A 16,250-nucleotide genomic window follows, 5' to 3' on the forward strand; every position below is an offset into this window, starting at 1 on the left:
AGTAAAACTGAATTCACAGCAGCCCTTTGTCAGTTGTCATGGCTATGAGCTGACCTGTGGAAATCTCTGCAGTTCTCTTAGAAGACAAGCAAACTATAAAAAATTACGGTACCATAGGGAAAAATCATACAGCCACTTATTGTTAAGTTTGTCCATTTCCTCAGTATTCCTTTATTTTCCTTTCCTTTTAACATAGGCAACCTTAAACCAGTAAACCAGTTAGGCTGATACCTTTCACATCACTCATTTTGTTAAGAATGAATATCTCCTGGAAACTGGGTGACTTGCTTCTCTGAACAAGAGCAGGAAAAGGCTTAAGTACTCAGAAAGGATATAAGGAATAAGGTAAAATGAAGCATAACAGGAATAAATAGCTTACAGAAATAGGAAGAAGGAAGTCAGCAAAGAAAGCTGTGTCTTTGTGGTCAGGAAGTGCAGCATTAGGAAGAGAGCTGCCAAGGGTAAAACTCCATTAGACCTTGCCAAGAGAACAAGGCAAGAGAAGTGACCACTGTGAGCAATGAGCACTGTCTCCATCTTCCTTTTTCTTCTTTCATTTATTTTCTCTCTCTCTCTCTCTTTTTTAAGATTTTGCTGCATTAAGTAGTTCTTTGCCAGGGAAACATTGCCACTGTAACTGCACAGGCTACTGTGTGTATTATACACCTGCTGGGGACTCCTTGCCCTTGGTAGTATGCATTTAATACAGAGTGAACAAGCCCCACACAGCAGTTTCATCTGGCCAGCACCCTGCCGTATTGTGGATGCAGACCAGGGGTGCCGGCAAGAGGGAAGAGAGCTAAGCTGCATGTGGCTAGTGTGCTAGTGGGAGAATCAATACGTATCCTTCTGAGTGGAAGTCAGCCTAAGAAGTAGATCAGGTATTATAGATTCTCTCTTTGCCTCTCAACATGCCAACTTCCGATTTTTAATTTATTACAATAAAAGGACAAGAAAAAAAGGTGGTTAAAAAAGGTTTGCTGGAGAACAAGTTCTATTTGAGATACTTTTCAAACATACTTATACAGCTTATGCTAAGTGTGCAGCCTCACTATCCCACTTTTCTCAATACTGCAATGAGGATGATCTAAAATAATGGGAGTCTTAGAAGGCTGACTATAAATATTTCCAAACTGATCCAATATTTTCATGTGACTGATTAGTTGGCTTTTTAGAGGTGTTTTTTTTTTTTTTTTTCAGCTGAAGATAAGGAATATTATTCATGTTTTTTATTCTGAGAAAATGAAAATGAATTTGAATGCAAGTGACTCCTTTATTTTGACCACTTCAAGTAATTTTGCAGTATGTTCAGTCCTCAGCAGGGTTATGTCATGTTCTTTTATTTTAGGTTGTGCTGTGGATGGCCATCCAACTCCAAATATCACCTGGCTTTACTCTGGAAAGCCTCTCAGTCTGAGGCATCGCTTCCTAGCAGCAGGACAAATTCTTCAGATACTCAACATCAGTGATGCTCCTGAAGGAGAATTCAGCTGTCTTGCTCAGAATGAGGCTGGTTCACTCTTACAAAAAACTTCCCTGGAAATACAAGGTAATTTTCCAATTTCTGTGCTTCTCCCCTGTGAAGCTTTTGACATTGACGTCCCTGCATTGCCTTTCTTGTCTGAAATTTCTTGGCTCTGAAACCAAGACTGTGATGCAAAGCAGGAAATTAATGTTTTGATATTCTACCACTATGGATATAAATTTGCAGGCCTAGCAAGAAAACTTTCAACATCTTAGGTTTCACTTGCTGTGTCACTTTCCCAAAATGACAGTTGATACTTCTGGCCTGCTCAGCAAATAGTGTGCTTTGCTGATTCAAGTTATATTCATGGCTGCTGCATTAACCTAAAATTCCAGACAGAGGTGTCACAGGTCAAATCTCTAAGATTAGAAACCCCTCTGTTAATCTTCTAAAGCCAGCGTTACACAGTGCTCAAAAACCCTTTGCTTGTAAAACTCCTGTAAAAATAAACCTTTTTACTCTAGAAATTAACTGAAGGTGATGAAGCCACTGAACTGAACTAAGTGTGAATGGGTTGGAACAGAATATACATCTTTCATTTTTGCAGTTGACAGGGATGGAGTGGAGAAGAATTTAACTTTTCCTTAATTTTTACAATAAAACTTTTCAGAAGTGCTGAAAACCCCTTATTTGCCATAGGACCGATGATCTCTGTGATTTGCCTATTGAGATACACACTGTTCTAAGACAACACTGTTAACTGCAGCTAGCCATGACTTCTCTAAGTCATACTCCTCTACAAACATAAGTGATTAAGAATTAATCCTGTGAATTATTGCTGTGAAAGTATGCACACTGTTATTTTTGAATATATGGATTTGAGTTTGAAAGTGTGCCTTACAGATTAATTTTATAAACCCACTTCCTTTCTTTTGTTCACCTACTCTGGGGTGATCCAGTCTTTCCAATGTCAGGATCTAAGGACTTCCCAGAAGACTCACACAGTTCTTCACAGGATATGTGAGAGCAAGGATGGGTCTTTTTAATGCTTGGCAGTATCTGCTGAAGGTGGATCTTCAGCTCCATCTCAGCCTCAAAGCTCTCACAGAGTGAAAGGCAAGGTGGGATTGTGTCATCCTTACAGCCCTCGTATTTTCCCACCACAGTTTTGATATTTGAGTTTAAACGTTTGTTTTAATTTTATTTTAACTGACCTTCTGAAAAGTCATGAAAAGATGTAGTGCCAGGAGGATTAATAACACCTTTTTCATGAACCAAATGGAAAATCTGGCTGAATATAATATGAAGACATCCCTAGGCACTCAAAAACCCAATTTAAGGGGAAAAAAAATCCTCATCATTTGCATTAGAGATGTGTACTGTACATACCAACTCTGAGGGTTTCTGCAGTATCATGTTTGGCTGCATACCAGGAGTTTACATGTTTGCCAGTGCCATGCTGCCTGCTCTCATTTTCCCAATGGCTTTCTGAAGTTCCTGAATCTATTCCACAGATAGCTAACAGATAGCTAATTACCCACCTAAGTTTGTATAAATATCAGGATTTGTAATGCCCCACATCCCTGTCATTTGGTATCACTGACTGCCCTAGAAGGTCATTCACCTTCTATGTCTTGTGCTTCTGAACACAAAAAAAACAAGGGGGGACTTGTCGGAAAATATGGTCAGTGCCTTACATAAGCTGGAATTCTGCTCCTTCATTGTTCGTTGTGTGGTGTCTTGCAAACATAGTTCCCTTCACGAGACGCTGAGTCTAAACTTTTCATCCTGGAGAACAGCTCTTTCTTTTCTAAGGATTTCTCACTGGCATTTTTTAAGTGTTAACATAACTCTCACTTGCTTTCTGGCAGACTACCAGTGGTCAGTGGACAAGCTGATGGCTTGTTCTGCTTCCTGTGGCCACAAAGGAGTGCAGGTGCCCCAACTGAGGTGCTTACTGGATGGGACTGAAGTCAATATATCCAATTGCAAAGAGAAGCCCAAGCCAACCCTGCAGCCCATCGCATGCAATAGGAGAGACTGCCCTTCACGGTTTGCCTTTATTATACTAAAATGTCATAGATGCTTTTAAGATGTACTTCAAGAGTTCTTTGCAATGGACAGCATGCCCTTGTAGCCTTGCTGCTGCCTATCTAGGACAAAGTCATGGCTGAAAGAGAAGTTATGAGTGCTTAACATAGACATTGGGAATTTTTAGCAAGATTTGTGAAAAATGTTGACAGTACATACTATATAAGGAGTGTTTACCCCGGCAGTAATTCGGTTAAAAAAGAATGAAGGAGCTGTTGCCTACTGTTTATTAGCAAAGGTCATAGCTTCATGGTACTTCTGAATCTTCTCTGGTACGGTGAATAGTCAAGAATGCTTTTCAGCATTTTTACACTAAGGTAGAAAACTGGATTTCCATCTCACTGGTCACTTAAACTTATAAGCTTCACTATCAGCTGATGTTACCTAGGCAGGAAGAGATGTGGAACAATGCCTTCTGCTTATTGCAGTACTTCATGAAAGAAAAGACTTCACCCTAAATGGAGCCTTCAGATATTGCTGTATGTTGAAATAGTAATGTAAAGTAAGTTATTTGCTTATAGTCCTGCTCCTATTAAGAAGCAGCAGATTTTTAGGCCCTTAAAGGTCAGTTCCTCACTGAAGAAAAAGCAGTGACAAAGTATCTTAGTATTTTAGTAGCATAAATTAAATACTCTTCACTTAGCAATGACTAGAAAATGAACAGAAGAAAGTAAGCCTCAGAATTGATAATCTGGACCATTGGAAACAAATCTGGGCCTGGGTCCCATACCTGTCCTGTTTATCATCTCTGTCAGTGATCTGGAGTTGGGAACAAATGACACTTATGTGAATTCTGCAGGTGACACCAAACATGGGAGAATACTCCGTATATCCAAGAGTGCAACTTTCTATTAGAGAAGCTTGAAAGAGGTGGGCCAACAAGAACATTAACAGGGACATATTGAGCCCTGCAGGATACCATTTGCTACCCCCCTTTAGGTGGAGTAAAGTCAATAAACCATCACTCTATGAGCCTCATCATTCACCCCATGTTTTATTCAACTCATCCAGACTATTAACTTCACCTTAGATGTTAGACTACTGAGGGAGTCAATCTCAAACACTTTGATGTGGGCTGGGTAAATGACTTCCACTGCCCTCTCCTTGTACTCAGGTCTGGTCATTCTTTCCCAGTAGTCAGTCATGTACCTTCAGAATTTTCTTAGGGATCAAAGTAAAATCAACTAACTTCTAGTTCCTTTTATATCATCCTTATGGGGTTTTTTTTGTTTGTTTTTGTTTTTGTTTTTGTTTGAAATAAGGGAAACATTTGTCTTTCTAGAATTGTCAGGACTTCTACAATCTCCATAACCTTTTAAAGGTTACAGTGAGCAGCCTTGTAGAAACATTGCCCTGCTCTCTGAGCATTCTCACCCATCTATCCCTAACACATACACTTGTACAGTCTGAGTTCTCTAATTTCAGCCTTACCCTGTGTTAGATGTAAATTTTATGCTTGTTCTGAGCTCTGTACAAAAGAACTGCAGGATCATAAGATTTTTCTGTCACAAAGCTTCATACCACTGTATTCCAACAGCAAAACAGGCAAAAAGCTAGACTTAGCAGCTCCTTTGGGGTTGTTGTTTTCCTTGAGCTTCTGTGTTGCCTGAATGTCAAAACAAGCAGGACTGCAGCTGCAACTATAAAGCTGAGAGTTCCCTTAGCACAGTGGAAATGTCTTTTGCAAGCAAATCCCATTGGACTTGGTGGGCATGAAGGGGGTCAGACTGAGCTCTGCCTCCTTTTAGAGACATGCTTTCCTTGTAACCCACTGCCCATGTAATCCTTCACTTTTCAGTTACTTGTAAACACAGTGGAGTTACAACAGCTTGAAAGACTTTTGACTGTGTCAACATCTTTCCCCTCTTCTGCTGCATCCACCCCACAGAACACACTGACACTTTCCTCCTTTCACACCCTTTGGTGTAAAAAAGACTACATCCCAAGTGTCTGATCTAAAAGTCAGTTTAGTGCTCTACTCTCACCATGTTTAAAATGCCCAAGTTCTGCAAATCAGTGACTCCTTAGTTGAGATTTGTATAAGTAGGGTTTTTTTGTGTTTTTCTGGTTTTTCAGTTTCTCCTCTCCCTGATTTTCACAGTGGACATAGTGTGTTTGAGTAAACAAATACTTACAAAGTGGTCAGGATCTCAAGAGAAATTTAGTACAACTTCTCATTCAGCAGAGTTATTTGAGACTGGCATTTATATTAAAAAACAGTCTAATCTGATGGAGAGGTGCTAAGCAATCTGATGAGAACTAAGCGGTCAGATTTACCAGTCTGGTTGTGTCTTGGGTATATGGCAAGGTTGTGTTTAATTACCTTTTCTATATATATTCCTACCAATTTTTGCAAGCAACTGTTTTTTGAACTGTCAGCTGAGTCATAAGAAGGAAACCAAAAGAGATTTGATGAAATATAAAACACACTCATTAACAGCAGTTTGCGTTAGTGATGGCAGTAAATTCCATGGAAATAGTTTATGTCCTTTTATACCTTTCCTGAACTGAAATGTGACCCATACTCCTGCCTCAGTTCTTGAGATGTTCAGATGTATGCTTGGAAATTGAAGTTGATTGAAATGCAGAGCAGAGCTTTACAATGGAGGGATGGGAAAACTTCAATTTCAACCTCACCAAACAGGAAGAAAAAAGTACTTGTGTCTTTATTTTCTTTGTCAGAAGTATATCTGTTTATATACTTGTTTCTGAAACTACAGGACTTAATCGCTTGCAGAACACTAAGGAATAGTAGCGGGTGCCTTTCCATCGGGCTAGAGAATACCTATTGCCTGTTTTGTGAAGTAATCATAAACATTGCCATTAGAGGATGAGATGGACACTATTTTCCTCCCAGTAATACAACACTGTTACTGGGAATCCTGAAACTTAATGACTGCTGACTTAACCATAAATCTCCTCAGAGAACAAATAATCAATTGTGTCAGTCCTGTTCCTACCAGTACCTTCCAAGTCCAGTGGTATGAGTCTTCCAACTAATGATAAATTGGCAAGATTGTGTTAAGAATTTGTGCCTTTGGACATAATAGTTTGGACAAATAATTTGGATTATTATTTTCTGTCATTAGAGGTTTTTTTATTAGTTTTACTGGATTTTTTAAACCTCTGACAATACGGGGCTGACAAATGCACAGTCTGAGCTCAAAAGGAAAGTCAAAACATGTCCTTTGTCTCTGTGTTGTCTGTACACCAACTCCATTCTTGCACAACCTTCAGGCTTTCCAGGATTATTTCAGCTAATGTCGGGGAGATAACAGAGCAGGCCAACAGGCCTTAGCAACTTCTTGGTTCCTCCTCTGCCAGCAGCGAGTTTAAAGTGCCCTGAGAGCTACTCCATCAACTTTACAGGGACAGTTTTTCCTGCCAAGGAGTGGAAATGGGCTGTAGCCAGTGACTGCAACCTGTTGTCAAAGCCCCTGTTGTGCAGTGATGTGAGAGCAGCCATGCCAAACCACTGTGACTGAAGAAAAAATATTTACTAAGCTTTTAAGAACAACATTAAGAGGAAAAAGTGGATTCTGGGCCCAGAGAACCCTCAGAGAGATACTTAAATAAAAAATGTACTCTTTTCTCAGCTTTCATCTTACAACCAGTTTTCGATGGCTACTACAGGGGTCTGAGTACAGTACTGTGATGCAAGTCATTGTTAGCTTACTTTGGGCCAATACATTAAGTCCCGTTGACACTGATGATACTGCAGACAGTGCACTTATTTGCACATTAGCACATGTTTGCTCCCTGACCTTCTTGCCTTTCTCTCACAGGTGGATGGTAACATCATGGTCTCCATGTACACGGAGCTGCGGTGGAGGAATCCAAATGCGACGAGTGACATGCCAACGACTGACAGCAAAAGGCAGCTCTGTCCCAATGTCGAATGAAACCTGTGCTCAAGCATCCAAGCGCCCAGTGGATACACAGAATTGTAACAGGCAACTCTGTGTTGAGTGGGTGGCCTCCTCCTGGGGCCAGGTAAGGAGCATGCTAGCAGTCTGAAAACAGACTCATTCTGTGGGTTAGGAAGAGGTGACAGAAGATGAGAGGCTGTGGTCTGCAAGCTGTACTCTGCAAGCTTTTGAGAAGGCGATTAATTGCCTAGCGCTTTCAACTCTGTATTTGATACAATGCATGTTTGGATCTCTGTACCTTCAGGCAGTCCCCAGAAGAACCACATGTGAACAGGATTTCCACTGCAGACTCCTCTTTTGTCCCCAGTGGAAAGGTCTGCCCCCAGACAGGTTACAGACAGGATACAAGTCTGGAAAATAGCATTCTGCCTTCTCTAAGTCTACAGGTGCTCTTTGCACTTATGGAATGTATTTCAGTTTAAGTTTTCAGGCGTCAGATCTGATGGCTATGGTAGATTTGGTGGAGTGTTTACAAGAAAACAGTTCTAAAAGATTCTAATGTTGCCTGAGAAACTTATAAAATAGAAGTATTCACTTCATAACAAAATGCAGGAGAGATCATGAGCTTCCTCCTTCCAAAACTTCCTTCTTCCACACATGAAAGCCCCTTTCTTCAAACTCCTTGTCTGTTCTGGAATATAATGACCAAATACTCATCAAGCAAACTGTTCACTAACTGTTGGTTTAACTTAAAACAACAGAAACACATGCTTAATATCCAGAACTAACTGTGATTTTAAATTGAAAGGAGAAGATTAAAAAGAGATAAACAGCAAGTGTGCAACTGCTACACTTGAATAGGTTAGGATGGCTTCATTGCTGGAACGTACTTTTAGATATGCTTCTTTTGACACGCTTTCCTTTCTCGTCCTGCAATTACTTTTTTTTTTTTTCCAGTGGAGTATTTTTCTGGTTCAATACATTCTTTGTTATTAACAAATTGCTTGTAAATTGTAGTAGTACAAGCTGCAAAATGCACAGTAAAAGGAATGTATCAAGATTTCCTGTATGGATCATAGGCTCTTGGCTAATGATGTGAGAGCATTTTATTTGCCCTACAGATGTGTTTAAGTGTATTGAAGAGGAGAGGGTAATGAATCTAGAGAGCAGATACAGAAATTTTCAATATAGCTGGAGGAGGTGATGTAGGACAAATGATAATTGTGTGCTCAGCCTCCAAAGAGTGCAGAACTGCAGGAAATTCTTGAAAGCTGAACAGTTACTGCATGACAATATGCACTTTATTTCACCAGCAGTCTTATAAAAGGAGAACACTGACTTTTACCTACATTAAGTGGTTTTCTGTTTTCACAGTGTAATGGGCCTTGCATTGGGTCACGACTCGCTGTACAACATAGACAGATATTTTGCCAGACAAAAGATGGGACTTCTGTGTCATCTGATCAGTGCAGTGCCTTACCGAGGTAGGACAAAAATATTTTACACCACTGTTCTTTGAGAGATTTTGAATAAGCTGGAGGTTTAGAAAACATCTTTTGGGTTTTCCCTATGCAGCAAAGTGGTCATGCTGCAACCTGTTAAATTATGTGGCATAAACTTCAGCAGGCTTAAGCCAAGACTTCAGTATTCATTTGTATCAGCCCCAGAGGCAATAAATACATAAATAAAAATAAAATGAAGAAATAATTTTAGAAAAACACACAAGAGCTGGCTAACAATTGAAGAATTAACATAATAAACCCTAGCTGAAGCACTGTGCTATCTCTGAGAGTAGGAGCATGTTCGTTATCTGCTAGTGATGAACTTTCAAAGCTTCCAGTCTGCCTATCTCTCAATTCAACATGAATGCTAACTGGATAAGAATGATACAGCATTTGTTTTCCTTCAAATAAACTCCACTGATTTTATAGAAACATATTTATTTTCCATTAGACTGCGCTGAAGGGAAACAGAGATTATTTAAGAACATTTTTGGTTCCTGTTGATTGCAGACATCAAAAAGTAACAAACCTTTGATGTATTTGAATGGGTGCTAGTTCATTCATTACACCTTTTTAGTGGCACTCTGCTGCAGCATTTATGGGCTGGTGATATTGAACTCCAGCAGTTCAAATTTTTGTTTAACTCCAGTTGTCCTATACCAGTTGACAATATCAGAGAGTCTAGCCTGTGAGTGCAGTTGAAAGTTGGTTTTCAGTGCACCGAGCTTATTTCTGCTTGCACACAGTGAAGGCAGGGCTCAGAATAAGTAATACTTGGGGCATGCAAGGCTTGCAGTACCCAGGGCTTGCATAATGCCTGGAGTGGCACACACTTCTCGCACAGTGCGGCGAGTGACTTTTGCCCCTTCCCTTTCGCTCACAGGCCTTTGAGCACTCAGAACTGCTGGACTGACATCTGTGGCGTGCATTGGAGGGTCAGCTTGTGGACAGTGTGTACAGCTACCTGTGGAAACTATGGCTTCCAGTCCCGGCGTGTGGACTGCGTGCACATCCGTACCAACAAACCCGTGCTCGAGCACTACTGCTCCTGGAGACCACGGCCAGTCAACTGGCAACGCTGCAACATCACGCCCTGTGAGAACAGTACGTTTATGAGCAGAAGGGTGGGTGTGAGGAGGGGGAAAGCCTGTGGGTCCTTCATGTGGAGTCATATCTCCGAAATGCACTTCTGGGCATCACAGCCCAGCTTTCTGGAGAACCTCTAGCTTGAACACATGCAAAACACATTGTCCAAAGCTCAGCATCTTGGTGGGAGGTGCCTGCTGTGGTTTGTTGGCAGTGGTGCTGGCACCAGGATTGCATGCCCTTGCTAACCATTTAAAATGGCTGATGCAACCTCAGCTTTCTGTTGATGCTACAGCTAGGAGGAAAAATTCAAGTCACAAACAGTGTTCACTGTATTTTAAAGAAGTCTAAATCCCGAGTAGGTTAATGCTGGGAATTGCTGAACTGGAAGCTGCTTGCTTTCAGGTGACAAGCAACAAATTGTGCCTGCAAGAGGAAAAGAGAAGTTAAAAATATTTTTTTTTAATAAAAAAATAATTAAGAAGAAGAAGCAGCAGAACAGATGCTTTAGTTGCTGCTGATCCATGCTGCACAGAGCCCAAGTAGTTTGAGCTTCTCACACTGCCCTGCTAACAAGGTGTCTGGGGGTGCACAAGGAGCTGGGAGGGGCCAGAACCAGGATGTGAACCAAATTGGCCAAATGTCCCCATACCACGTGGTGTCATACAAAACAGTTTAAAACTCTGGGAAGTTGGTTGCAGAGACAGCCACTGCTCAGAGACTGTCTGCATCATTCAGCAGGTGGTGAACAACTGTGTTATGTATCACTTGTTTTGCAAGTATGCATGTATATTAATATAATTACTGTTATTTCTCTTTTCATTTTCTGTCCTAGTAAGTAGATTTTATCTCAACCCACAAGTTCTACTTCGTTTTTTTCCCAATTCCCTTCCCCCATCTCACTGGGAATGGGAGGAGTGGTGCTAGCGGGTGTCACGCTAAGCTGCCTGCTGGCTTAAAATACGGAGAGTGAGAAGGGAGCTTCAGTGATCATCTAGTCCAGCTGCCTGACTTGAGGTTTTTAGAGCTGACGTGCTGAAATGAATTTCCAGTTTCATTTACTACTTCACCTCCTGTTTAACAAGTGTTACGAAACTCTTTCTAGAGCATCAGATGGCAAACTGTGCTGGAATGCAAAAACTGTAGTGAGTACTGGAGCAGCTTCAAAAGCCATCCTCACACTCTGAAATCCATAGCTGCCCACTGCATTCCCCTTTGATCCTTTAGTGCCTTACAGTCCCCACTCAGTGTCTGAGCAAGTCAAGGTCATGCTTACAGTGAGACCTCCCAGCATAAAACTGTTTTGAATTGCTCTCAAGTGAAAAAATCTTTCTTTCATTGCTTCATCACCATCTCTCCTTTTTGTTTCCCCTTCGGCAGTGGAGTGCAGAGACACCACAAGGTACTGTGAGAAAGTGAAGCAGCTCAAACTCTGCCAGCTCACCCAGTTCAAATCACGCTGCTGTGGGACTTGTGGAAAAGCTTGAAGGCGAATGCGATGAAAATGGAGGAACAAGGGGATCTCAGCTTTTGCTTCACTGAGGCAAAGACTTCTACAGAAAATATAAACGGAATGGAATTCTTTTTTTTTTTTTCATTTTATTTATTTATTTCCCTTTAAAAAGGAAAAAAGAGAAGAAAAAATGGAAAAAGAAAACCCTTTACCAAGTTGTTGTTGTAAAGGGACTTGACAAATTTTCCCTTTTAGATATCTGGGAGACAGAATGCAGCAAAACATGGTCATGGAGGGTAGGTCACAAAGATTCAATGAATCCCATGCCACCAGGCCTGAGAGGAATGGGGCTGCCCCATAGTCCATATACACATTTGGGAATACACCATCAGACAAATGGAGAAGTGGATCAAAATCAAAATGTAGCATCACATTCAACCACCAAATCAAACAAATCAAACAGTCTGATACATGGTGGGGCAAACAAAACAAAGACTAGACATTCATCAGTGCAGTATACAGACCCTATGTTTGTCTTAGACTGATTTGGGTATATAAACACATGATACTGCTTTATAAGTCTATCAGTTACATCCAACATTTCTTTTTTCCTTTCTATATCCTTCTCATCACAGGCCTTCAAATGATATCAGTGGAAGATCTTGTTAATCTTGAGAATCAAGTCTGGGTCTGAGAAAGTTGAGCAATGTTGTGTAATGTGAGTGAGTCTAGAAGACATTTGAAAATGTTCACAGGTTGCGTTTGTGTGAGAGGGTTGGAGCTAAGAGTGTCAGCATAAAGGTGATTATGTCAGCTATTATCTAGGAGAAAGAAAGAAAGAAAGTATAATCTGCTACAGGCAGGCTATAACTCAAACCTGCAAATGCTGTCCTGTACAGAACACAGGCAGGTAAGATGTGGAAATGAGAGCTGCTTCGCATCCTAATTCCTACTAATGGAATAGATAGGAGTACCAGTACCCAGAGTTAAGGTGCTTTTATAGGTGGCATTTTGATAAGAAATTTGAGGAACTGGGTTTTTCTTTTCTGCTTAAATGGATTTTTTCTGTCCTGAGGCCAATCCTTTCAGAAAAGTAGTAGATATTTTCTGATAGTGCTGGCTGTTCCTACTCAGTAGGACCAGAATAGATTCAGCATCAGCCCCAGAGGACTAACGCTAAGAAAATTTTTAAAATTTGCTCCTCTATGTCTGTGTTACGCAACAAAATGGGTGCTGTAAAGCTGCACATTTTCAAACCCAGGTACTACACCCTAAAGAGATTTTCTAAAAAGTGAGCCTCAAGCATCACATATTACATGCTGTCAATGAATCTTTCTCCATGGTCAGTTGCAGTGGTTATTCATCCAGTGAAGCGCTTCATCATTTTAGTTCCTGGACAATCCCTTCTCTACTCTGAATAGAGCCTTAAAATTAGAAGAGATTTGCAAGGGAGGGAGTTTGAGCATCATAAGAAATTTAAAGGAGATCTGTCTGGATTTGAGGTCTTGGTTCAAGACCATTTCTAAATTAAAGGCTTGGTTGTGCCTCATCCCCTGTGGGGCTCAGGCCTTGTGGTGCATTATTGAAATGCTGTTCAAGTGCTGCTGTGTTACAGCTTCCATGATGTGGCTTTTTCAGCAAAACTGAGAGTCCACTTCTCAGGTCAGTGTCATGTTCAAGACACTGACCTGTCTCTGGTTGCTTCGGAACACATATGTCAGTGGTAGCTCTCACTACAAATGGGTCTTCAAGAAATAGTGTTGCTAAGCTTCAGTTTAACTTTTTATTTAAAAAAAGAAGAATGTCTTTCTATGTATGTAAATGTATATCTTTTCTGTATATTTATTAGGATTTCTTGTATAAAAAGTGCAATATTAATAATTGTACATTATTTTGTCCAGATAAAACTATTTGTTTGGGTTTTTTTAAATTCCCCCAGAATTTTGTTCCTCTAAAATCAATGGTAATAGAGAAATTCTCACTTGCTTTTAATTGAGGATCTGCTTCACTGTGCACAGAGTGCTTTCTAAAATATGATGCGAGGGAAAGATGATATTTTTAACTTGTGAATTGATAGTTATGCATGGAATGAAGGACAATTCCTTAATACTAATAATAACAATAATAACAAGAAGAACAATAAGAATGTGGTGGATATTTCTAATACAGTAGTTAACAAAAACGAGCACAGGGAAGTACTGACATTTGTTTGACTGCAAAGCATATTTATATTCATGTTGAATAGCAGCTGTGTAACTGTGCCCAGGATAAACAAGGTGATTAGGTCCGGAGGAGCAGTTGTGCCATCTCTGCACAATGTGAATTTAATTTCATATATTTGTTCCGCAAATTGTGACTTGGCAGCATCTCAATAATATAAGATGTCTGGATATTTTACAAAAGGAATTTTCTTTCTCTAACAAGAAAGCAAACCAGCAAATTTGTATTTATATAATTTTGTACAGGTAATGCAGGTTACTTACTTAACTACTGCTGTCTGATGTGCTGTTAATATTATTAAGTTTAAAAACAAAAGCCAAACAAGGAGCATGCTGTCCTTATTCTGTATTATAGTGGTAGCAAACAGCTGTTACATTAAATACATGTGATCACCATCACCCTCTTTCCCCACAGCAGGAGCTACCCTGTCATTTCTTTTAAAAGTCTCCAGACATTAACATTCTGCACCTAGTCTTGGAGAACTTTTTAAATTCTTCATCACCCTTGCTTTACTCTTTTCCACCTCTACAGCTCTTCTAGGAGTAGATGGCCTTCGCTGGTCCTAGGTTCATGGAAATCAGTACAAGTGATTTTTCATACACAGAAACTCTCAAAGACATTGTGTAACTCTCTTCAGTAATCTCTGGAGTGAAGCAACACCCACAACCTAATATTCAGTCTTGTCTTATAGATCTCTGCTGCCTTCAGTAACAGAGCTTACAACTCCTTGAAGCATCAGGAATACATTTAGAAGAAAACCTAGTCATGATCAAAATTACTGTGGGCATTAGGGAGGGTGAGAATGGGAATAAAGCAAAGACATTTTCTCTTAAAAAGACAAACACAAGTTTTGAAAACTAAATCTTCTGTCTCCATTAACTTTGTAATGTATCTTCTAAAAAGGAACAGTGATTTTGTTTTGATTTACTGAGAATTTACCCAATATGATGTTCCTAGCTGTACTTTTAAGACACCTGCACTGCAAGAAAATAATATCTCACCGAAGCACACATACAGTTTTAGGACAAAGACAAGCCATGAGACTTCCAAGTGACAGAACTGAATGTAATGGGAATTTGTAATGGGAATTGGTCATTCATTTTGAGTAAAGCAAGTAGAAAAGCTGGTGTTGATGTAAAATGAAAAGCAGACCAGTTTAGATTCTCCAGAGAACAATTATTCCCTTTTTATACACATGGCTCTTGTTACCAGTCAAGTCAGAATGCTTTCAGAACCTTCAAAGCAAGCTTCCAGTTTTGTTCTCCCTACTAATTTTCACTGAGAAAGAAAAACAGTTATGCAACAAGCAGAGAAATGGCAGTGCTGAAAGGTTCCCGACAGGAGACTTATCCCAGCCTCCTGTTCTGTGGAAAAGTAAGCACATCTAAGCTACTCCTTTAAAGCCACAGAAGCCATGGGGAGAGCTTTCTGAAGAAATCTTGGAATGTTTTTTCCTACTATCTTCTATCTTGTAGGGTTGAACTTATTGGTTCAGCTTCTTTCAGAATTTTGATTCTCTAGCCTTCCCTTCCCATTGCTTTAGCTAGTTTATCTGCACCCTCTCTCATTTTTGGTTCTTGTAATCGGGCACTCACTCCAATGTATAAGTAGCACCAATAGCTGGAAAATAGTCTTGAATGATTTGCACGTATACTTCATATCGAGGCTTCTGCTTGCAATCGCTTCACATTTTGGCTTGTCCACTTCATAGCCCAGTATTGCTGCTGGCATACCTATATTAGCAAGAATAGAACCCTGATTTTTGCCACTGGAAATACTATTATATCATCAGTGTGGTATAACTCACAGAGCTCTTCAGTGTGTTATTTCAGCTTTTAAGTACTATATGTAGGAGAGGAAGTATAAAGGTTTCTGTGACATTAACGTTTGAAATAGCTACTACAACTTGTCAACTTCTTTTTAGAGACACTGGCTTAGTTAGTGAAATACAGATTACTGAATCATGATGTGCTCTAAGAATGACATGTGTCAACATTATTACTGATTTCTATCTACTGTTTCCATCTCATTCTCTTTCCAAGTTATCCTGTTAAAGATAAAGGTAATGATCACCGTACTATCTGTTCTGTACCCAAACACTGATTCATAAATAAATTTGTTTCTGTATCCATGTAATCTGAAACCTAAATCTGTATAAACAGGTGAGCCAAGCGCTAGCTCTTTTCCAGATTTTCAGGACCATCAAAGTCCTCCTAACTTCTTAGCAACAACTGTTAGTGAGTCACTAATCATTTCAGCTAGTTTGTACAAAATTAACTTTATTCATTCTGTTATCTGTTTTTAACTTGGAAGCTTTCAAACTGTTTGAATGCCAGATTTTCATACAGGCTACCAGATGGGAAAATCAGAATTACAAATGCTTACTATTGCCCTGCATATCAGCAGACCACAGTACAGGAATCATCAACATTTTACTCCGTCCTCTCATTTAAAAATATACATAAATTTATCAATGATCTTATGTATTGATTGTCAAGCTCAGTATTTATTTATGAATACAAATATTTTTGGCTTATCAGCATTTCCACCCACATTGTTTTTCA

At 39.8% G+C, this 16,250-nt stretch overlaps 1 protein-coding gene across 1 annotated transcript in view; it reads left to right on the forward strand.

The window, feature by feature from the left end:
- The window catches only part of ADAMTSL1 (ADAMTS like 1), a 159,578-nt gene extending 143,765 nt beyond the window's left edge, over positions 1-15,813 (forward strand). Inside the window, exons 19-24 of the mRNA XM_031557287.1 lie at positions 1,349-1,549; positions 3,337-3,517; positions 7,342-7,549; positions 8,800-8,909; positions 9,811-10,031; positions 11,394-15,813. Coding sequence (XP_031413147.1) covers positions 1,349-1,549; positions 3,337-3,517; positions 7,342-7,549; positions 8,800-8,909; positions 9,811-10,031; positions 11,394-11,500 — 1,028 coding nt within the window. The 3' untranslated portion in view covers positions 11,501-15,813. The remainder of the gene's footprint in view (positions 1-1,348; positions 1,550-3,336; positions 3,518-7,341; positions 7,550-8,799; positions 8,910-9,810; positions 10,032-11,393) is intronic.
- Positions 15,814-16,250: the final 437 nt, after the last annotated feature.

The sequence above is a fragment of the Meleagris gallopavo genome, chromosome Z, assembly GCF_000146605.3.
Source record: "Meleagris gallopavo isolate NT-WF06-2002-E0010 breed Aviagen turkey brand Nicholas breeding stock chromosome Z, Turkey_5.1, whole genome shotgun sequence".
NCBI lineage: Eukaryota > Metazoa > Chordata > Aves > Galliformes > Phasianidae > Meleagris > Meleagris gallopavo.